This window comes from Bos javanicus, chromosome 8 (assembly GCF_032452875.1).
Source record: "Bos javanicus breed banteng chromosome 8, ARS-OSU_banteng_1.0, whole genome shotgun sequence".
In the NCBI taxonomy this organism is placed as follows: domain Eukaryota; kingdom Metazoa; phylum Chordata; class Mammalia; order Artiodactyla; family Bovidae; genus Bos; species Bos javanicus.
The window spans coordinates 85,353,869-85,377,124 of NC_083875.1; the positions used below are offsets into that span (position 1 = coordinate 85,353,869).

Consider the following 23,256-nt stretch of genomic DNA (forward strand, 5'->3'; position numbering starts at 1 on the left):
AGTTGGACTGTGAAGAAGGCTGAGCGCTGAAGAATTGATGCTTTTGAACTGTGGTGTTGGAGAAGACTCTTGAGAGTCCCTTGGACTGCAAGGAGATCCAACCAGTCCATTCTGAAGGAGACCAGCCCTGGGATTTCTTTGAAGGGAATGATGCTGAAGCTGAAACTCCCATTACTTTGGCCACCTCATGTGAAGAGTTGACTCATTGGAAAAGACCCTGATGCTGGGAGGGATTAGGGGCAGGAGGAGAATGGGACGACAGAAGATGAGATGGCTGGATGGCATCACTGACTCAATGGACGTGAGTCTCAGTGAACTCTGGGAGTTGGTGATGGACAGGGAGGCCTGGCATGCTGTGATTCATGGGGTCGCAAAGAGTCGGACACAACTGAGTGACTGAACTGAACTGAACTGAAGGAACAACAATCCCTCTTTCTGGTAACTCTGGTTATCCAGCCACTGGTAACTGCTATTCTATTTCTGCTGCTGCTAAGTCGCTTCAGTCGTGTCCGACTCTGTGCAACCCCAGAGACAGCAGCCTACAAGGCTCCCCCGTCCCTGGGATTCTCCAGGCAAGAACACTGGAATGGGTTGCCATTTCAACTTTGCTAAATTCATAAATTCTAGCAGTTTTTCTGCATGTGTGTGTGTATGTTCTTTAGGGCTATCTGCATAGAAGAACGTGTTGCCTCTGAACAGAGGTAATTTCACTTCTTTCTTTCCAGTTTGGATGCCTTTTATCTCCTTTTTTTGCCTAATTTCTCTGGCTAGAACTCCAAGTACTATATTGAATAGAAATGGCAAAAGTGGCCATCTTTGTCTTCATCTTAGAGGAAAAGCTTTCAGATTTTTCACATCATAATGATATTTCACATCATTCTTTATATATGGCCTTCATCATACTGAGAATATTCTGTTTTATTTCTAGTATGTTGAGTGCTTTTGTCATGAAAGAGTGTTAGATTTTGACAAGTGGTTTTTCTGCATTTAGATGATCATAGCTTTTCAATCTTTCATTCTACTAATGGTATATTATGTTGATTGATTTTCATATATTAAATGATCCTTGCATTCCTCAGATAAATTGCACCTGGTCATTGAATTGATTGAATGCAGTTTGCTACTTTCTGCATCAGTATTTATCAAAGGTATTAGGTTATAATTTTTTTTTTATTGTGATATCTTTAGCCTTGATATCAGGGTGATGCTGGCTACATGTAATGATTTAGGAAGTTTCCTACCTCTTCAGCTTTTTGGAAGAGTTTGAAAAGTATTGGTTTTAATTCTTTAAATAGTACAGCTCATCAGGGAAGTCATCTTATCCTGGGGATTTTCTTTGTTGAGAGTTTCTTTTTTTCTTCATAATTCAATCTCAGTACTTGTTATAGGTCTATTCAGATTTTTCTGTTTCCTCTTGAGTCTATTTTGGAAGTTTATGTGTTTCTAGGAATTTGTATATTTCATCTGAATTTCCAGTTTGGTGGCTAAAAACTTTGCCAATTTTTTATCTTTTTAAAACACCAAGTTTTTATTTCATTGATTTTTCTTTATTGTTTTTCTATTCTGTATTTTCCGTATGTACCTTACTTATAATCTTTATTATGGTATACAGTTAGGTTGTTGACTTAAGATCTTTCTTTTTTAATGTAGACTTTTACAGTTACAAATTTCCCTCTGGACACTATTGTGTTTTCCTTTTAATTTGTTCTAAGGTGATTAGATACAATAGACAGAGTACCTGAAGAACTATGGACAGACGTTCATGACATTGTACAGGACACAGGGATCAAACCATCCCCAAGAAAAAGAAATGCAAAAAGGCAAAATAGTTGTGTGAGAAGGCCTTACAAATAGTTGAGAAAAGAAGAGAAATGAAAGACAAAGGAGAAAAATAAAGATACACCCATCTGAATGCAGAGTTCCAAAGAACAGCAAGGAGAGATAAGAAAGCCTCCCTCAGTGATCAATACAAAGAAATTGAGAAAAACAATAGAATGAGAAAGACTAGAGATCTCTTCAGGAAAATTAGACATACCAAAGGAACATTTCATCCAAAGATGGGGCACAATAAAGGACAGAAATGGTTTGGACCTAACAGAAGCAGAAGATATTAAGAAGAGGTGGCAAGAATACACAGAAGAACTATCCAAAAAAGTTCTTCATGACCCAGATAATCTCGATGGTGTGAGCCAGAGCCAGACATCCTAGAATATGAAGTCAAGTGGGCCTTAGGAAGCATCAGTACGAACAAAGCTAGTGGAGGTGATGGAATTCCAGTTGAGCTATTTCAAATTCTAAAAGATGATGCTGTGAAAGTGCTACACTCAAAATGCTAGGAAATTTGGAAAACTCAGCAGTGGCCACAGGACTAGAAAATGTGTTTTTATTCCAATCCCTAAGAAGGGAAATGCCAAAGAATGCTCAAACTACCACACAATTGCACTCATCTCACACGCTAGTAAAGTAATGCTCAAAATTCTCCAAGCCAGGCTTCAATAATATGTGAACCGTGAACTTTCAGATGTTGAAGCTGGATTTAGAAAAAGCAGAGGAACCAGAGATCAAATTGCCAACATCCGTTAGATCATAGAAAAAGCAAGGGAATTCCAGAAAAACATCTACTTCTGTTTTATTAACTATGCCAAAGCCTTTGACTGTGTGGATCACAACAAACTGGAAAATTCTTAAGAGATGGGAATACCAGACCACCTGACCTGCCTCCTGAGAAATCTGTATGCAGGTCAAGAAGCAACAGTTAGAACCGGACCTGGAACAACAGACTGGTTCCAAAGTGGGAAAGGAGTATGTCAAGGCTGTATATTGTCACCCTGCTTATTTAACCTATATGTAGAGTATATCATGCAAAATGCCAGACTGGGTGACGCATAAGCTGGAATCAAGATTGCAGGGAGGAATATCAATAACCTCAGATATGCATATGACATCAGCCTTATGACAGAAAGTGAAGAGGAACAAAAGAGCCTCTTGATGAAAGTGAAAGTGGAGAGTGAAAAAGTTGGCTTAAAGCTCAACATTCAGAAAACGAAGAACATGGCATCCGGTCCCATCACTTCATGGGAAATAGATGGGGAAACAGTGTCAGACTTTATTTTTTTGGGCTCCAAAATCACTCCAGATGGTGACTGCAGCCATGAAATTAAAAGACACTTGCTCTTTGGAAGAAAAAGTATGACAAATCTAGACAGCGTATTAAAAAGCAGAGACGTTACTTTGCTGACAAAAGTCCTTATATTCAAAGCTAGATTTTTTCAGTAGTCATGTTATGGATGTGAGAGTTGGACCATAAAGAAAGCTGAGCGCCAAAGAATTGATGCTTTTGAACTGTGGTGTGAGAGAAAACTCTTGAGAGTCGCTTGGACTGCAAGGAGATCCAACCAGTCCATTCTGAAGGAAATCAGTCCTGAATATTTATTGAAAGGGCTGAAGCTGAAACTCCAATACTTTGGCCATCTGATGCAAATAACTGAAAAGACCCTGATGCTGGGAAAGATTGAAGGCAGGAGGAGAAGGGGACAGCAGAGGATGAGATGGTTGGATGGCATCACTGACTTAATGGACGTGAGTTTGAGCACACTCCAGGAGTTGGTGATGGACAGGAAGGCCTGGTGTGCTGCAGTTCATGGGGTTGCAAAGAATCAGACCCAACTGAGTGGCTGAACTGAAGGTGTTTTCTGGTTTTGCTTGTGATAATGTCTTTGACTATTTGGTTGTTTGAGTTTGTCATTTACTTTCTATGTATGTATGTATATGTGTGTGTATATATATATGCCAGTCGTCTAGTTTTTTAGTTTCATCCATTGTGTTAGAAAGTATACTTTGTATGATTTATATCTTTCTGCATTATTTTGTGGTCTAGTTCAGTTCAGTCACTCCTGTGGAGCTCTTGCAGTCAAGCCCTGCTGGCCTTCAAAGCCAGGTACTTTTGGGGCTCCTCCCTCTGCTATCAGAGCCTCAGGCTGGAGAACCTGACTTGGGGCTCAAAGCTCTAACTCATGTGGGAGAACTTCTGCGATGTGGTTAATCTCCAGTTTGTGGATAGTCCATCTAGTGTGTATGGGATTTGATTATATTGCAAGTACACCCTTCCTACCATCTTGTTTTTGTTTATTCCTTATATCCTTGGATGTAGCATATCTTTTTTGGCCACTTTCAGTCTTTTTTATTGATGGCTCCTCAGCATTTTTTGTGTGTATGTATGCTCCTGAGAGGGGGTGAACCCGAGCTCTTCCTGCTGCACCATCTTGGATGAGCTCTCAGGAGTTTTATTTCATGTCATTTTACTTTCTTAAAAAAATTTTTTTTAAATTGAAGTACAGTTGAGCTATTTCAAATCCTGAAAGATGATGCTGTGGAAGTGCTACACTCAATATGCCAGCAAATTTGGGAAACTCAGCAGTGGCCACAGGACTGGAAAAGGTCAGTTTTCATTCCAATGCCAAAGAATGCTCAAACTACCACACAATTGCACTCATCTCACATGCTAGTAAAGTAATGCTCAAATTTCTCCAAGCCAGGCTTCAGCAATACGTGAACTGTGAACTTCCAGATGTTGAAGCTGGATTTAGAAAAGGCAGAGGAACCAGAGATCAAATTGCCAACATCCACTGGATCATGGAAAAAGCAAGAGAGTTCCAGAAAAACATGTATTTCTGCTTTATTGACTATGCCAAAGCCTTTGACTGTGTGGATCACAATAAACTGTGGAAAATTCTGAAAGAGATGGGAATACCAGACCTTCCTGACCTATATGCATGTCAGGAAGCAACACTCAGAACTGGACATGGAACAACAGACTGGTTCCAAATAGGAAAAGGAATATGTCAAGGCTGTATATTGTCACCCTGTTTATTTAACTTACACGCAGAGTATATTGTGAGAAACGCTGGGCTGGAAGAAGCACAAGCTGGAATCAAGATTGCAGGGAGAAATATCAATAACCTCAGATATGCAGATGACACCAGCCTTATGGCAGAAAGTGAAGAAGAACTAAAAAGCCTCTTGATAGAAGTGAAACAGGAGAGTGAAAAAGTTGGCTTAAAGCTCAACATTCAGAAAACGAAGATCATGGCACCTGGTCCCATCACTTCATGGGAAATAGATGGGGAAACAGTGGAAACAGTGTCAGACTTTATTTTTTTGGGCCCCAAAATCACTGCAGATGGTGACTGCAGCCATGAAATTAAAAGATGCTTACTCCTTGGAAGGAAAGTTATGACCAACCTAGATAGCATATTCAAAAGCAGAGACATTACTTTGCCAACAAAGGTCTGTCTGGTCAAGGCTATAGTTTTTCCTGAGGTCATGTATGGATGTGAGAGTTGGACTGTGAGGAAAGCTGAGCACTGAAGAATTGATGCTTTTGAACTGTGGTGTTGGAGAAGACTCTTGAGAGTCCCTGGTACTGCAAGGAGATCCAACCAGTCCATTCTAAAGATTAGTCCTGGGTGTTCATTGGAAGGACTGATGTTGAAGCTGAAACTCCGAAACTTTGGCCACCTCATGCGAAGAGCTGACTCATTGGAAAAGACCCTGATGCTGGGAGGGATTGAGGGCAGGAGGAGAAGGGGATGACAGAAGATGAGATGGCTGGATGGCATCACTGACTCAATGTACATGAGTTTGAGTAAACTCCGGGAGTTGGTGATGGACAGGGAGGCCTGGTATGCTGCGATTCATGGGGTCACAAAGAGTCGGACACCATTGAGTGACTGAACTGAACTGAACTGAACTGATAGTTGATTTAAACTATTTATTAGTTTCAAATGTGCGGCATTGTGATTCAATATTTTTATAGATGTATATCATTAAAATTATTATAAAATGTTGGCTATATTCCCTGTGCTGTACAATATATCTTTGTAGCTTATTTATTTTATATATATTGGTTTATATCTCTTAATCTCCAGCTACTGTCTTGCCTTCTCTCCCTCCAGCTTCCCACTGGTAGCCACTAATTTATTTTCTGCATATCTTTGAATCTGTATCTGTTTTGTTATGTTCATTTTTTTTAGATTCCACATATATCTGATCAGATACAGTATTTGTCTTTCTCTCTCTGACTTTTTTCACTAAGCACAATACTCTCCAGCTTCATCTATATTGATGTGAATGGCAAAATTTCATTCTTATGGCTGAGTAATATTCCATTATATATGTAAACCACATATCTTTATCCATTCATCTGTTTCTTAGGTTGTTTCCATATTTTGGCTGTTGTACATAATGCTGCTGTGAACATGCGTTTGAGGTACATGTATCTTTTTAAATTAGTGTTTTCATTTTCTGTTGATTCATACTCAAGAATGGAATTGCTGAATCATATAGTCTTTCTAGTTTCAGTTTTTTGAAAAACCTCTATGATTTTTCCATAGTGGCTCCACCAATTTGCATTCCCATCAACAGTGTACTAGGGTACCCTTTTATCAGTATCCTTGCCAACATTTGTTATTGGTGATCTTTTTGGTTATAGCTATTGTGATAGGTGTAAGGTGATGCCTCACTGTGGTATTGACTTACGTTTCTCTGATAACCAGTATTGAAAATCTTCTCATGTGCCTTTGGTCATCTGTATGTTTTCTTTGAAAAATATCTATTCCAGTCCTCTGCCTATTTTTTAAAATAAGATGTTTTGTTTATATTGAGTTATATGAGCTGTTTATTTATTTTGGATATTAACCCCTTATCGGTCATATACTTTGCAAATATTTTCTCACTTTCAATAGGTTGTCTTTTCTTTTGGTCAAAGGTTTCTTTACCTGTGCAAAAGTTTTTAAGTTTAATTAATTCCCACTTGTTTATTTTTATTTTTGTTTCCTTTGCCTTAGTTTTGTAGTCTTTAGATTATAGACCTTTTGCCTCTTTGGTTAAGTTTATTCCTAGATATTTTATTCTCTTTGGTGCAATTTTAAATGGGATTATTTTATTGCTTTCTGATAGTTGATTATTAGTGTTTAGAAAAGCAATAGGTTTCTGTTTGTCAGTCTTATATCCTACAACTTTATTGGATTCATTAATTAGTTCTCATCGTTTTTTGTTGGGACTTTAGAATTTTCTATATATAATATATCATCTGCAAATAGTGACATTTTCACTTTTTCCTTTCAAATTTGGATACCTTTTGTTTCTTTTTCTTATCTGATTGCTGTGGCTAGGACTGCCAGTACTATGTTGAAAGCGGCAAAAGTGGGCATCCTTATTTTGTTCCTGATTTTAGAGGGAAAAGCTGAGTATGTTAGCTGTCAGTGTGTCATGAATGGCCTTTATTATGTTGAAATATGTTTTTTTCTGTACCAACTTTGTTGTGAGTCCTTATCATGAATGGAAGTTGAATTTTGTCACATGTTTTTCCTGTGTCTATTGAAATGATCATGTGATTCTTATCCTCCCTTTTGTTAATGTGGTGTATCACACTGATTGACTTGTGGATTTTGAACTATCTTTGCATTTGTGGAATAAATCACACTTGATTATGGTATATGATCCTTTTTATATGTTGTTGAATTTGGTTTGCTAATATTTTTGAGGATTTTTGTGTCTATATTCATCAGAGATGCTGAAGTAATTTTGTCTTTTGGGTAATGCCTTTTCCTAAATTTTATCAGGGTAATAATAGCCTCATAGAATGAATTTGGGAGTGTTCCCCCCGCTTCATTTATTGGTGCTAGGTATTAGCTCTTCTTATTGTATTTGGTAGAATTTCCCTGGGAAGCCATCTATACCTGGACTTTTGTTTGCTGGCAGTGTTTTTTTTGTTGTTGTTAACACTAATTCAATTTCTTATTGATCTGTTCAGTTTGTTTCTGTCTTTCTGATTCAGTCTTTGAGTACTTTGTGTTTCTCAGATTTTTATCCATTCCTTCTAGGTTGTTCAGCTTGTTGGCATATAACTGTCTATAATATTCTCTGACAATATTGTGTTTCACTGATATTGGTTGTAGTCTTCTCTTTCCTATCTTACTTTGCTTATGTGAATTCTCTTTTTTTCTTAATGAGCCTATCTAAAAGCTTATCAATTTTGTCTATCCTTTTAAAAAATCATCTCTTGCTTCCATTGATCTTTTCTATTTTTTGTCTCTATTTTATTCATTTCCTCTCTGATCTTTATTATTTTTCAATAAAGATCAATAAAAAATATTATTTTAAAATAATGCCTTAATTATTTCTTTACTTGTGCTGACTTGAGCTTTGTTCTTTTTCTAATTCATTTACATAGAAGATAGCTTGATTTTTCTTGTATGCTCAGATATGTATGTATCATTATAATGTTCCCTATTACATCTACTTTTGCTGCATCACATTAGTGGTACAAAGGTGTGTTTTTGTTTTTATTTCTCTTTTTTTCTGATTTCCTCACTGACCCATTGTTTCTTCTAAAGACGTGTTATTTAGGCTCCATGTGTTTGTGTTTTTTCTTCCAGTAATTGGTTTCTAGTTTCACACTGCTGTGGTTGGGGGAAAAAAGCATGATGTAATTTCAGTGCTCTTATATTTAGTGAGACTTGTTTTGTGGCCTAGTCTGTGATCTATCCTGGAGCTCATTTCCATGTGAAGTTGAAAAGAAATGTGCATTCTGCTGTTTCTGGGATGGAATGCCCTATATATATGTATCTATTATGTATATCTGGTCTAGTGTGTCATTTAAGACCACTGTTTCCTTATTGATTTTCCATCTGTATGAATCTGTCCCTTGATGTAAGTGGAGTGTTAAACTCTCCTACTATTTTTCTATTATTGTCAGTTTCTTGTTTTTATGTCTGTTAATATTTGTTTTCCATAAATTTAGTTGTACCTATATGACCAACCTAGATAGCATATTCAAAAGCAGAGACATTACTTTGCCAACAAAGGTCTGTCTAGTCAAGGCTATGGTTTCTCCTGTGGTCATGTATGGATGTGAGAGTTGGACTGGGAAGAAGGCTGAGCACCGAAGAATTGATGCTTTTGAACTGTGGTGTTGGAGAAGACTCTTGAGAGTCTTGGACTGCAAGGAGATCCAACCAGTCCATTCTGAAGGAGATCTGCCCTGGGATTTCTTTGGAAGGAATGATGCTAAAGCTGAAACTCCATTACTTTGGCCACCTCATGTGAAGAGTTGACTCATTGGAAAAGACTCTGATGCTGGGAGGGATTGGGGGCAGAAGGAGAAGGGGACGACAGAGGATGAGATGGCTGGATGACATAACTGACTCGATGGACATGAGTCTCAGTGAACTCTGGGAGTTGGTGATGGACAGGGAGGCCTGGCGTGCTGCGATTCATGGGGTCGCAAAGAGTCGGACACGACTGAGCGACTGATCTGATCTGATTTGATATGGGATGTATATATATTAATGAATGTTATATTCTTTTTTTTAATTGATCACTATATCATTATATAATGCCCTTCGTTTTATTTTTTATGGACTTTCCTTTAAAGTCTTATCTGTAAGATGTAAGTATTGATACCAGCTTTCTTGTCATTTTCATTTGCATGAAAAATAGTCTGCATGTCTTTTGAAATTTTTATTTATTTTAATTTATTTTTTGCCTATGCTGTGTCTTCATTGCTCCATGCAGGCTTTCTCTAGTTGTGGTGAGCAGGGTCTACTCTCGAGTTGCAGTGCACAGGCTTTTCATTGCAGCGACTGCTTTCATTGCAGAGCTCAATCTCTAGACTTAGTCTTCAGTAGTTGTAGGCATGTTGGCTCAGGATTTGCAGCATGTGGGCTCAGTAGTTGTGGCACACGGGCTTAGTAGCCCCACGGCATGTAGAATCTTCCTAGACCAGGGATTAAACCCATGACCCCTGCACTGACAGCTGGATTCTTAATAACTGCTGCTGCTGCTAAATCACTTCAGTCATGTCCGGCTCTGTGCGACCCCAGAGACGACAGCCCACCAGGCTCCCCTGTCCCTGGGATTCTCCAGGCAAGAACACTGGAGTGGGTTGCCATTTCCTTCTCCCATGCATCAAAGTGAAAAGTGAAAGTGAAGTCGCTCAGTTGTGTCCGACCCTCAGCGACCCCATGGACTAGACTACCAGAGAAATCCTAGTCTGTGTGTCTTTCAAGAGGGTCTCTTGCACACAAATGGGTCCAGTTATCTGCTCTGTCTTTTGATTGAAACATTTAGATACATACAAGTTTGTATTTAACTGCTTTTTTGTTACTTGTTTTCTGGTTGTTTTTATCATTCTGTATTCTTTTCTTCTTCCTTTAGTTTCTTCCCTTTGATTTGATGATTTTCTTTAGTGATATGCTTGTGTTACTTTCTCTATTTTTTGTGTATCCATTGTAGTATTTTGATTGTGGTTACCATGAGGTTCATATATGTTGACCTATATATTTGCTTTTTTAAACTGGTAGCCATTTAAGTTCAAATACATTCTAAAGGACACTTTACTACCCTCCCCTATGTTTTGTGGTTTTGATGTCATATTTTACATCTTCATGTATATACATTAACTGTTTATTGTAGTTACAGTGGATTTTCTAACTTTTGTCTTATAATCTTTGTACTAGCTTATGTTGAGTGATTGACCCACAGCCTTTACTACATATTTGTGTTTACTTGTGGGGTTTTTCCTTTCCTATAAATTCTTACTGTCATCACCGACTCATGGACGTGAGTTTGAACAAACTCCAGGAGTTGATGATGGACAGGGAAGCCTGGCATGCTGCAATCCATGGAGTCTCAAAGAGACATCAGTCACGACTGAGTGATCAAACTGAACTGAACTGATAAATTCTTACATCTTGTACCTATTTCTTTTCCACGTGGGGAAAACAATGTAAGACTACTTTTAGGATTGGTTTAGTATTGATAAACTCCTTTGCTGCTAAGTCGCTTCAGTCATGTCTGACTCTACACGACCCCATAGACGGCAGCCCACCAGGCTCCCCCATCCCTGGGATTCTTCAGGCAAGAACACTGGAGTGGGTTGCCATTTCCTTCTCCAATGCATGAAAGTGAAAACTGAAAGGGAAGTTGCTCAATTATGTCTGACTCTTCGCGACCCCATGGACTACAGCCTACCAGGCTCCTCCGTCCATAGGATTTTTCCAGGCAAGAGTACTGGAGTGGGGTGCCATCGCCTTCTCTGGATAAACTCCTTTAGTTTTTCCTTATTTGAGAAGTTCTTTATTTCCCTTTCAATTCTGAATGATAGTCCTGCTGGAAATAATCCTAGTTGTAGGTTTTTCCCTTTGACCACTCTGAGTATGTCATGCCATTCCCTTTTGGCCTGCTAAGTTTCTGCAGAAAATTCAGCGGATAGACTTATGGGTACTCCTTTGTATGTGACTTTATGTGACTTTTTCTCTGGCTACCTTTAATTTTTCTCTTTAATTTAACTTTTCCCATTTTAACTATGATACGTTTTGGTCTGTATCTCTCAGTTCATCTTGTTTGGAATACTCTGAATACCTAGATATCTGTTTCCTTCTTCAGGTTCAGGAAATTTTCAGCCATAATTTCATTAAATACATTTTCAACCCTCTTCACTCTCTCTTCTCTCTGGAACCTTTATAATGTGAATGTTAGCATACTTGATGTTGTCTCAGAGGTTCCGTAAACTGTTCTCATATTTTAAAATTTTGTTTATCTTTTTACCATTCTGGTTGGGTGATTTCCATTATTCTGTCTTCCAGATCACTTGTGCATTCTTCTCTATTACTTAGTCTTCTCTTAATTCTTTCTAGTATGTTTTTCACTTTAGTTATTTCATTCTTCAATTCTGACTGGTTTTTGTACTTTCTAGTTCCTTGTTAAAATTCTCTCTGTGTTCATCTTTTCTTTTCCCTAGTTTGTTTAACATTCTTATTACCAATGCTTTGAACTCATTATCTGGTAAATTCTCTCTGTTCTTATTGGTGGTTTTGTCATTGTTCTTTCATTGGAAAGACATTCTTTGGTTTTCTCACTTTGCTTAACATTTCCTCTTGCTATGAAATTAGGTGAAACTGTTACCTATCCTGATCTTGGTGTGTTGTACTTATGTGGAGACCTTTATGCAGTCTGCCTGTGCTCAGCAGTTTTGATGTGAGAGGTGGATCTGATGGGTCATGTCTCCCCCCAGGATGTGCTGTCTGGTATCACCTGGTGGGTGATGGGGCTGGAGATGGAGGGACTAGAGCCATAGCCAAGTGTGAACTGAAGCTTCTTCTATGCTGAGTGGTCACCGCTACCCTATCAGGGGTGGGGACTTGTCCCCAGGTGCTGGAGCAGGGGTGGTATCCGAGCTGGTTGCTTTCCCTCCAAGTGTGCACTCTACCCTCTCCTAGAAATGGCACCTTTGCCCCAGGAGGCACAGTGCCAGAGCAGAAAGGGCTGCAGTGGGCACCAGGTGCGGGGCAGGGTATACAGTGGGACAGTCCCAGCAAGCTAGTCAGCCCCAATCAGCTCCTGATCTGCTGCCTCTGAGTACCAGCAGTGGCTGTACTCGCCCCATTTATATGCAAGGTTAGGTTTGAGCCAGCTCCATCCCCAGCTACACACTCTGCTTAGCAATGACAGCTTTCAACCTGGTGGGAAATCTCCAGAGGTAGAGGGGCTGGGCACATGCTAGGCAGTTTCATGAAACTCTCCAGAACGCCATCCTACACTTCATTCCTGGGAGTAAGCAAGCTTGGGTCTAGGTTTCTAGGTTTCTCACCCTCCTCGAAGTCCAGTTGATTTTCAGACCACTGAAGAAGACATATACCCTTCTGGAACTCCTATACTGTAAAGGTCAGCATGTTGGACCCTAGGGCTGAAGTACCAAATATGTAGGTCAAATCACCAGCAGGAGAGATCTGGTGACCGCCACATACCACCCTTCTCTTCTGTGGGCCCAGATCCCAGGCTGATAGCTCCTTTCCCTTCTTACGTGACTCATATGGCTCTTTCTTTTACAGCTTTTGTTTTAGAAGAATTTTTCTTTCCATTTCCAGTTTATTTTCAGGGAGAGTTGCTCCACGTATTAGATGTATCTTTGATGCGTTCATGGGGGAGGGTGAGGTTGGCATCATCTTCCTACTCTGCCATCTTGGTCTCCTCTCCTCCCTCCTTTTACTTTCAACGTCTTTGTGTTTTTGTATCGAAAGTGAGTATTTTGTAGACAGCATATAGATCACTTGTGCTTTTTTATCCGGTCTGCCAATCTTTTATTTAGCGATTTCAATCCATTTACATTAAAAGTAATTATGGACAATAAAGGATTTCTACTGTGTTTTGTTTTTTTCTGTATGTCTTACAGTTTTTTATTCCTCAATTACTTCATTGTTGCCTTAAGTTTTTTTTTGTAGTGTGTTTTGATTCCTCCCCCTTTTAACTTTTCTGTATATATTTTTATTTTCTTATTGATTACCTTGGGGTTTACAGTTAAAATCTTAGCCTTATAACAGCTGTATGTGAATGATACCACCTTGTTTCAATAGTGCGAGAGCACTTTACTTCTGTGTAACTCCATCCCTTCTCCTCTGTGTTTTTGCACAGACTGCATCTTTGTACACTGTGTGCCCATTCACATGGATTTATAATTGTTACATAATGCATTTGCCTTTTTAATCATGTAAGGGAAAAAGGAATTACAACCAAAATTACAATAGTATTGGCTTACATATTTAGCTATGTAGTTGCTTCGTTTATTTCTTCCCATGACTTTTGAGTTACTATTATCCTTTCATTTCAACCTGAAATGAAAGTTTTTTGTTTAGCATTTCTTGTGAGGCAAATCTTTTAGTAACAACCTGCTTTTGTTTCTGTTTATCCAGAAGTCTTAGTTTCTCCTTCAGCCTGCTCAGTGTAGAATCTTGGTTGACAGTCTTTTCTTTCTGTACTTCAAGTATTTTTTCCTGTTTTTAGTTTTCTCTTCTTGATAGACTCTGTACACTTATCTTCTTTTTTTTTCCTTTGTGTTTCTTAGAATTGACTATTTCAATTATATGGTCTCAAATTTGCTGATTCTTTTTCTGCCTGCTCAGATCTGCTTTTAAGCTCCTCTGAAGTGAAGTGAAGTTGCTCAGTTGTATCTGACTCTTTGTGACCCCATGGACAGTAGCCTACCAGGCTCTGCGATCCGTGGGATTTTCCAGGCAAGAATACTGGAGTGGGCTGCCATTTCCTTCTCCAGGGGATCTTCCCAACCCAGGGATCGAACCCAGGTCTCCTGCATTGCAGACAGACGCTTTACCATCTGAGCCACTAGGGAAGCCTTTAGTGGAATTTTAATTTCAGTTATTATCCTTTTTAGCTCTAATATTTCAGCTCTAATATTTTGTTCCTTTTATAACTTCTTTGACTTTATTGATATTCTCATGTTGTTCATGCGTCATTATCCTGATTTCCTTTTTGTCCATGTTTCCTTTAATTCTTTGAACGTATTTGAAACAGTAGATTGAAAGTTTTTATTTTGTAAGTACAGTGTCTAGACTTCTTCAGGGACAGGTGCTGTTAATGAGTTTTCCCCTTTGTATGGATCATACTTTCCATTTTCTGTGTATAAATATTTGTGATTTCTTGGTGAAAACTGGACATCTGAATATTATAAGTGATAACTCTGGAAAACAGAGTCCTGCCTTCCCCAGCATTTGCTGGTTTTGTTTGCTGAAGGCTTAGTTAGTGGTCATTTTTTTTTCAAATTGTATTCCATTATATGTTATTTCAAGATATTAGGTATAATTCTGTGTTACACAGTAAATTCTTGATGTTTATCTTTTTATGTATAGTTTGTATCTGTTAATACTTATTTGTCCTCCAAAAATTTCTTGATTTTTCTAGGTCTTTAATAGTTCCATCTGCATTTTAGAAACCGCCTGTATGTATCTACAAAATAGCCTTATTGGATTTTTATTCTGATTGTATTAAGTCTGTTGATCATCTGGGTAAGATTTGACACATTAACAGTAGCGAGTCTATTATAAACATGACGTTTCTTTGTTTATGTCTAATTTTCTCTCAGTGAAGTTTTGTAGTTTTCAGTGTAAAGGTGTTACACATCTTTCATTAAATTTAACCTTGAGATAGTTGATATTTTGGAATGTGATTATAAATTTTATTGCTTTAAAATATCCTTTTACAGATTATGTTTGTAGCATATAGAAATATGGTTATTTTTTGTACTTTGTATCCTGCAATCTTGCTAAATTAACTTCTTAGTTCTAGAAATTGGTTTGTCTGCTCTTTTTGGTTTTCTCCATACACGGTCTTGTCGTCTGCAAATAAGGATGGTTTTCCTTTTTCTTTTCAGTCTGTGTTCCTTATTCCTTTTCTTTTATTGGCTGGAACTTTCCCATACAGTGTTGGCTAGGGGCAAGGGGAGCAAGGGGCAAGGGGAAATACATTTGGCATTTCACCATTGGCACAGGGTTGGCTGTGGGTTCTACAGAGGCCCTTCCAGATGGAGGAGGGACCCTGTGCTTTCTGTGAAGGAGTGTGGAACTTCTCAGATACTCCCCCTGCATCTGTGGGGAGCATCACATGGAATTCTCCTTTGGTATGTAACTGTGGGGAGATGCAGTGATTTTTGCTGGGATGACATCATTGCATTCGTGGGGCAAAACCTCACTTGGCTCTGATGTTTTATCTTTTTTTTTTTTTTTAATTGCTTGGTTATATTTGCCAACATTGTGTCTAGAGAGTTTGAAGGCTGTTGGTCTGTAATCTCTTCTTGCAGTGGCTTCATAAGGTTTCTGCATCGTGGCCATGTTGGCCTCACTAACCATCACAGCTTGTTTCTCACTGTGCTGCTTCTCTTCCGGGGCTGTACCTGAGGAGCAGGGAGCAGAGGTGCCGCCCTGCCCCCGACTCCAGGTCTCTGGGCACAGCCATGCAGAGCTCCCAGCTGTTCTGGACCTCCCATCATGACACTGACTAGTCAAGCAGGAGGCCTTTGGGTGGGGGTGTGTGGTTCCCTCACTGTTACTCAGGGTTTAGGTCCTGCTGGGTCTGCTTTGAAGCCCACTCTGGCCTGTGGACATTCACGGCGTGTGGCTGCCTTCTTGCCCCACACTTTCACTCTGATGTCAGCCATTAAAAGGTGCCCCAGGGCATGTCCTGAGACCACCCTCTCCTGAGGATGGAGAAACTGCAGGGACCCCCAAGGCCACTGAGTGATGCTAGCTGATTGAAGCCATGTTTCTTGTCTTATAGATGAACACATCTCGAACAGCAATGGGGATGCCATGTCTGGCCCCGGTACCCAGCCCTGTACCCACCGTGGTCATTCCTGGAGCTGCCTCAGCCCTTCCTGTGCCCATGCCAGGTACTGCCCTCTCCTGCCTCCCAGCCCCACCTTTGGGCCAGTATGGAAGCCTGATCCCAGCTCCAGTGTCCTGGGGTCCCTGGGCAGCCCAGGCAGGCAGCCGGAGCCTCAACGCGGGGCCAAGCCTGGGCGCAGCAGATGCGCCAGCCCTCCCTGTGTTCTTCAGGCCAACTGTGGTCAGCATGCCAGGCCCCAGGCTACAGATCATGTAGCTCTCTGTCTCACTACTTGCCAGTGGAAGACACTGAACAGCCTGGAGGAGTCGGGTTGTGGTTTGGCCTCCGAGTCCTTCCCTGTCTGCTCATGGGTGTCCAGCCAGGGAGCTGGCACATGGGCAGCAATCGTTGCTTCCTTTATTGCTGCAGACCTTATTTCCTCTTAGGTTCCTGTGGTCAACACTTGCTGTCTTTGCACTCACTTCCTGTACTTGAATCGATGGTTAGAACATTGTAATAACCCTGCAGAAGTACAGTGCCTTGAATTCCAGCTTTTCCATTCCCTGATGGAAAGACGTGTTTTAAAAAACCGTGTATCAGGAAAGGTGTATTTCATTTATAGTTGGTTTGTGCATTGATATCTCTATTTCCCACTTTAAGTTGCAGAGATATGAATGGTTTACAAATCTGAAGCTAAAGTCTGATCTTTTCTGTTGTACATGCTTTAAAAAAAATTGAACTAGTGACCTTGAATATTGAAGAGTTGCAAATGCTAGAGTAACTCTGCTTTGTACTCATAAAATGAGATCTCTCCAGCTGTATGGTCACAGATAGCAAACAGATGGACAAATTCCCTCAACTGCAGTGCCGTGGGCACTGCCAGCAGACTGCCCAGGGGTGCATGGTTATTGGGGCAGTGCATTGCTAATGGTAGTTGATCTCTTAGTCAGGAATGTTAGCATCTGTGTTTGGCTACGTGGAACTGCTGTAAAGTGCTGGGTAAGCAGACATGACCCAAAGCCTGCAGGGCTGCTCTGAGTGTGGGGGAGGTAAAGGTTTGTGTCTGGAGGTGCAGAAGCACAGGCAGGCCACCTGCTCTGCAGAGAGAGTGTGGCCCCTTCTGCTCAGGGGACCCACCAACCTCCCCTCCCAGCCTGCCTTCCTTTTCTGTTGTTTGCACAGAGGCCTGTGGCCACCTGGGCCTAGCTTTCCCAGTGTTCACAGGCTACTCTGCCCACCTCTGGCCTCCAGACTGTTCTGCAGGCACCAAGCCATCGTGCTGGGGGGTAGGAGGGATCCTCTCCTGGAAATTTCAGTGCTACTCATCTCAGACAGGCACCAAACAGCCCAGGGTGGGAGCTGAAGGCCCCACTCCCCACTGGCCAAGATGTTTCCCACTTCCCACTGGGAGGCAGCTGGTTGGGCTGCCCAGATGTGAATTGTATAGTTCTGTTGTACTTTGGGACTTCACTAGGACTGGCTGAATTCTTTTGGTTTAAATGTATTATTCTGTCAATTCAGTTAGAATTGAATTTTCTAGGTGATTATGCAGAATCTTCTGCCAGGGCATGAAGCTATAGTAAGAGATTTCTGTTCTCTGTAATGTGCCCCTGGGTCCTTGGATTGAGAATCATGTGCGCCTGGTTCCTGAGGGTGGTGGAAACTGCCCTCTTCCCACACCTGCCCTGCTGTACCAGACATGCGGTTTGGAGTCCTGGCCTGTAACAGGAATGGTCAGTGGCACAGACTCTCCAAGAGATTGTATATTTGAAGGAGAAAAATAAACATTTTTGCTTGAAAACAGTGTGGAGCCACATCTTTTTCTTAACTTCTGGCCACAGAGAAGCTGAACCAGCCAGTCTCATAGGGGGCATCGGGTGGGCAGCCCTGGCAGGCAGCGCTGCTGTCCTGGCACAGCTTCACTCTCAGCAATACGCTTCTGTCAGCACCTCGCCCAGGAGGCTGGGTCGGCCAGGAGGGGCCAGGGGGCTGAGTGGCAGGTGCTGTCTTCCTGGCAGGATCTGGTGTGACTGACGCTGAGCCGACCTGACTTGGACGATGAGACTGGGGTGTTGGGCAGGGCTCGTAGGCCAGCTCTGTGGCTCCGGGCCTAGGTTAGCCTGTTCACTCGGCTTTCAGACATTGAATCTGAACTGCATTTGGATGTACAGTAGCCTCTGCCTATGGAGGGTATGAGTCTCATGGCCAACTGAAAGGTGTCTCTGACCCCTGTCCATGTTGTCTAACAGAAAGCCAGGTTTGTGTGACTCACCCTGGACACAGCTGGGTGGGGGCTGGGCCACCTGCACTCCAGTCACCGGAGGGGCTCTGCTGTCCAGCAGGTGCAAGTTGGGGGAGGCCCCCTGCAAGGCTCACCACGTTTTCCTGGCTTACCCGCCCTGATGGCCTTTTGCTCAGCTGGCAGTGCCCCTGCATGCCTGCTGCACGCACTCAAGCTGGGGGTTGCGGTTCCTCCCACTCCACCCAGCTGGGGTCTCTGCCCTGGTCTGTTTGTCCTGTGTTTCCACCGAGGTGCAGTCAGGCGTTGTGCTCCGGCCACCCACAGTGCTCCACCTCAGCACTGGCTCTGAGCAGAGGCCAAGGCGGCTTGGGATGCTGCTCTGCTTGCTGTGCCCAAGGAGCCAGAGGTCCCTCACTCTCCAGAGCAACATTTGTGCGGACCCTGGGAGGCCCTGCCTGGTTCGGGCGGTTGCTCAGTGTGGAAGGAGGCCAGATGACAGAGGCAGCCAGGAGTCTTATCTGTATAGTGCCTGGGTCGTGGTCAGGCGGCCCGGTCCTCCACGGAGTGTGACAGCTCTGGTGTCACCATTCCAACTTCCGGGGCCTCACGTGGTCACGGCAGGCCTATAATGAGCTGTGGCGGTTTTGTTTTCTAGATTCTGAAAGTGAGAAGCCCGACTGAGCCCAGGCAGGCCGACCCAGACCCAGACGCCAGGCCCTGTGTCATCTCACGCAGAGAAGGCGAGCCCACGCCTCGTGTCCGGTTCACGATGTTTTGTAATCACTTTCTAAGCATTTTTTATTCACAATTGGAAACACAAATGTAAGCAAGAATAAAAAAATATTTTGGGGGAAACAGGACTTTGGTTTTTCAAACTCTGTTTTCTGGTGGTCCCCAGACAGGCAGGTAACCTGCGATGGTGGTAAGTGAATGAGGGTGTTGGAGAAACTCCTGGGATCGCACAGCTGGACGGGTCTGGGGGTAAGTACCCTTAGCTAAGGGGTTCTTGAATATAGGGATGACACTTTCTATGGTGCTTAATAGTGCCCAGGGTAGCTCAAGGTCCTTGTGTCCAGACAGTAGCTAGTATGGGTCAGACGTGTGATAAAGACCCACCTCTCAGAGAAGCAGTTGAGGTTGTGGGTTGCAGGCATCCTGGCCCCAATTTTCAGGCATTCTCCTCCTTCACACCCAGGACAGCCCCTTTCTATGCAGAGCCCTGGAGGCTGAACAGTGGTGCCCATCTCTGTTGATGGCTCCTTGGCCCATCCAGGCTTGGGCCTTTGTGCACACAGCTCCATTCATTATGCTGCCCCTCAGGCTTCCTTACTCTGTCACTTGACATGATCATACATCCCCCAGGCACAGGACAGGCATCCACAGTGGCTTGAAATGACCCTTCGTTCAGATTTCACATGCACCACTAGGAGGGGCCAGGCCCAGGTCTGAAGCCCCTGACTTCAGTAGGGGGTGGGATCGGCCCAGTGGCCCTTGTAGGGCTGCACCACCACCATGGTAGGGTGTCCGAAGCACAGTGGGAAAGCCAGGGAACCGGCTAGGGGCTTCACAGAGTAGCGTGCAGTAGTAAAGTTCCAGCCTGGTCAGCTGGAAAGGAGGATCACACTGGGACCTGGAGTTTGGTGTAGAATTCAGGGGGTCCCATTCATTGGGATGAGAAAATTGTATCTTGGTTTTCCATTAATCTCTGAGTGTGATTTAGTGTTTCCTCCAGTGAAGAATGTAGAGTTGGAGCAGCAGCACCTTGGCTATGTCACCACTGGAGCCCACAGATGCTTTGTGTGACATTGTAGTTGTCAAGGTGTCCCCAAGTGTTATGTTTGGTTGTCAGACAAATTGCCAGCCCCTTAGACTCAGTACCTATCCAACTGGCTGACAAAAGCAGAGCAGCACAGGCTTCCTGCCTCCCCACAGCTTCTCAGAGGGTGTGCAGGTGAAATTTTGGGGCATACATAGGGGCTGCCCACTTCATCCCTGTCAGCTGTTGGTGTTGCTGCCCAGGCCAAGTGGACATGTGCCAGTGTGTGCTCTCTGTGATGAAGCAGAGTAGGCACATGTTTTACCATGTGTAACAACATTGTGTATTTTCATTGTGTTCATTTTGTCACTGTCCGTTTGTGGCTTTTGTTACTTAGGTTTTCTATCGATGGCAATAATGCACAGTTTACTTTTTCAGATTGCAAATTTATTTAAATCATTCCTTTTAAGCAAGTATGAGCTAATGGTAAAAATTGGCCGTAAGATAATAGTACTCAAAGGTAAAAGTAGCACATGCTGCTGCTGCTAAGTCACTTCAGTCGCGTCTGACTCTGTGCGACCCCATAGACGGCAGCCCACCAGGCTCCCCCATCCCTGGGATTCTCCAGGCAAGAACACTGGAGTGGGTTGCCATTTCCTTCTCCAATGCATGAAAGTGAAGAGTGAAAGTGAAGTCGCCCAGTTGTGTCTGACTCTTAGCGACCCCATGGACTGTGGCCCACCAGGCTCCTCCGTCCATGGGATTTTCCAGGCAAGAGTGCTGGAGTGGAGTGCCATGAGCGAATGGTTAAAATTGCAAGGGTAGATGGCTGAAGTGTGGAAACCCAGCATGGGCTCACAGGTTCACATCCAGTAGCCCTTGGATGTAAACACCTATGAGGGCACAAGCTTCCTCCAGAATTTGAGTAGGCAGCTATCAGATTCCTTTATTAGGGAGTATGTTTCTGGTTGGGCAAAGGGGAGAGGCTGGGTTGGAACAGACTGAATACCTGTTCACACTACAGCATCATTGAGCACTTCCCACAGCACATTTCGGGAGCAGAAGCCAGTGGCTACCTTACCTCCTAGGACCTCCATATAGCAGAGTCAACCTCACCTCAACTGCAGGAGCAGCTAGGTTCTCCCTGAAAATGGAGATGGCCCTCTGGAAGCAGCTCAACTGCTGTATTCATCAGCACAGGCAGAGGGACAGGCAGGTGATGTTGATGGTCAAGCCACTATCCCAGGGGGCGGATCCTGCATATTGCTGTCCTGGGGATCTGCACACACAGCTTCCTCCACTGCTTAGAAGTGCTCAGTGGCTCTCCAGAGCCTCCAGGAAAACCCTAGTCCCAGATAAAACCCTGGAAAACAGATAAAACTGCAAAGAGAGCAATAGACAAATTCACAGCCACAGCCAGCTATTTCAGTAAATGACCCAACAAGTAGATAGAAAGCCATTGTAATAGAGGTGACTCCATTTTTGAGGTCTGAGTGCCAACAGCTTTTAAGCATCACCTCCCCTCTCCGCTCCATATCTGGGCATGCTGATAAGCTAAACCCTAGTGCCCCATCCCTTGGCATCACGGGAAATTCACACTGTAAGTGGAAGCCTCATCCTGACTCTACTCCCTAATAACCATAAAAACCCCAATGCCTATAGGGTTTTTATGGTTATTATACCTGCTCGCTCAATCTGTTTTGGATCTTAACATCTCATAATGTGAGTAACAAGCCTGTTTATCATCTTTCGATTGTGTGTGTGCACATGTGTATGCATGTGTGTCTCAATATCCAAACCACAGTTTGGCTGGAGGTCCCTCCTGTTTCTGTGAAGTGACCACAGCAGTCACTGAGAACATATAAAACTTGAACACCACTCTCAACCTGCTGTCTTGATTAACATTTCTAAAATTCCACTTGCCACAGAGCACACATTCTTTTTTGTGTATGTGATCTGTATACCAAGATAAGCCAGATTCGGGGTCATAAAAATGAGTGGCAATTCTAAATTCTAAAGGATTCAAGTCATATAAGTGACATTCCTTCACCACAATGGAATTAAATTAGAAATTAGGAACAGATCTCTGGAAAACATCCAGAGATGTTTGGAAATGAGGTAACATACTTCTAAATAACCTATGGATTAAAAGGAGATCAAATGAGAAATTAGAAAACCAGTTAAACAATAAAAATGAAAACATCAAAACTGATGGCATATTGCTAAAACAGTACTTAGGCCTATATTTGAAGAAAAGATCAAATTAATGACTTCATCTTCTGCCTTAAGAAATTAGCAGAGGAAGAAATTAAATCCAAAGTAAACATAAGAAGTGGAATAATAAAAATCAGTAAAATAGAAAACAGGAAGAACAATAGAGAATATCTATGTAACCGAAAGACAATATATGAGAAACTCAATAAAACTGAAAAATCTATTGAAAATTCTCTTGCATTCCTATACACCACCAACAAAAGATCAGACAGATGAGAAACAATCTCATTCACCATTGCATCAAAAAGAATAAAATATCTAGGAATCAACCTACCTAAGGAGGCAAAAGACCTGTTCTCAGAAACCTACAAGATACTGATGAAAAAAAATGAGATCACACCAACAGATGGAGAGATAGTATGTTCTTGGATTGAAAAGAATCAACGTTGTGAAAATGACTTGGGCTTCCCTGGTGGCTCTGATGGTAAAAAAAAAAAAAAAAAAAAAAAATCTGCTTACAGTGCAGGAACCCAGATTAAATCCCTGGGTCAGGAAGATCTCCTGGAGAAGTGAATGGCTACCTACTCTAGTATTCTTGCCTGGAGAATCCCATGTACAGAGGAGCCAAGTGGGCTACAGTCCATGGGATTGCAAAGAACTGGACATGACAGCAACTAAGCATGCACACATGCACCCAGTGTGTCTCAGTGCAATCCCTATCAAACTACCAATGCCATTTTTCACAGAATAAGAAAAAAAAATTTTTTTAACAATTTGTATGGAAACACGAAAGACCTCAAATACCCAAAGTAATCCTGAGAAGGAAAAACAGAGCTAGAGGAATTAGGGTCCCTGACTTCAGACTATA

The 23,256-nt window shown here is 42.2% G+C and overlaps 1 protein-coding gene across 7 annotated transcripts in view; it reads left to right on the forward strand.

Annotated features, from left to right (window-relative positions):
* Positions 1–19,278, forward strand: part of WNK2 (WNK lysine deficient protein kinase 2) — a 147,319-nt gene extending 128,041 nt beyond the window's left edge. For all 7 annotated transcript variants that reach the window (XM_061426226.1, XM_061426227.1, XM_061426228.1 and 4 more), the window contains 2 exons: positions 16,129–16,240; positions 19,074–19,278. In XM_061426226.1, the coding sequence (XP_061282210.1) occupies positions 16,129–16,240; positions 19,074–19,099 (138 nt within the window). In that variant the 3' untranslated portion in view covers positions 19,100–19,278. The remainder of the gene's footprint in view (positions 1–16,128; positions 16,241–19,073) is intronic.
* The last annotated feature ends 3,978 nt before the right edge of the window (positions 19,279–23,256 follow it).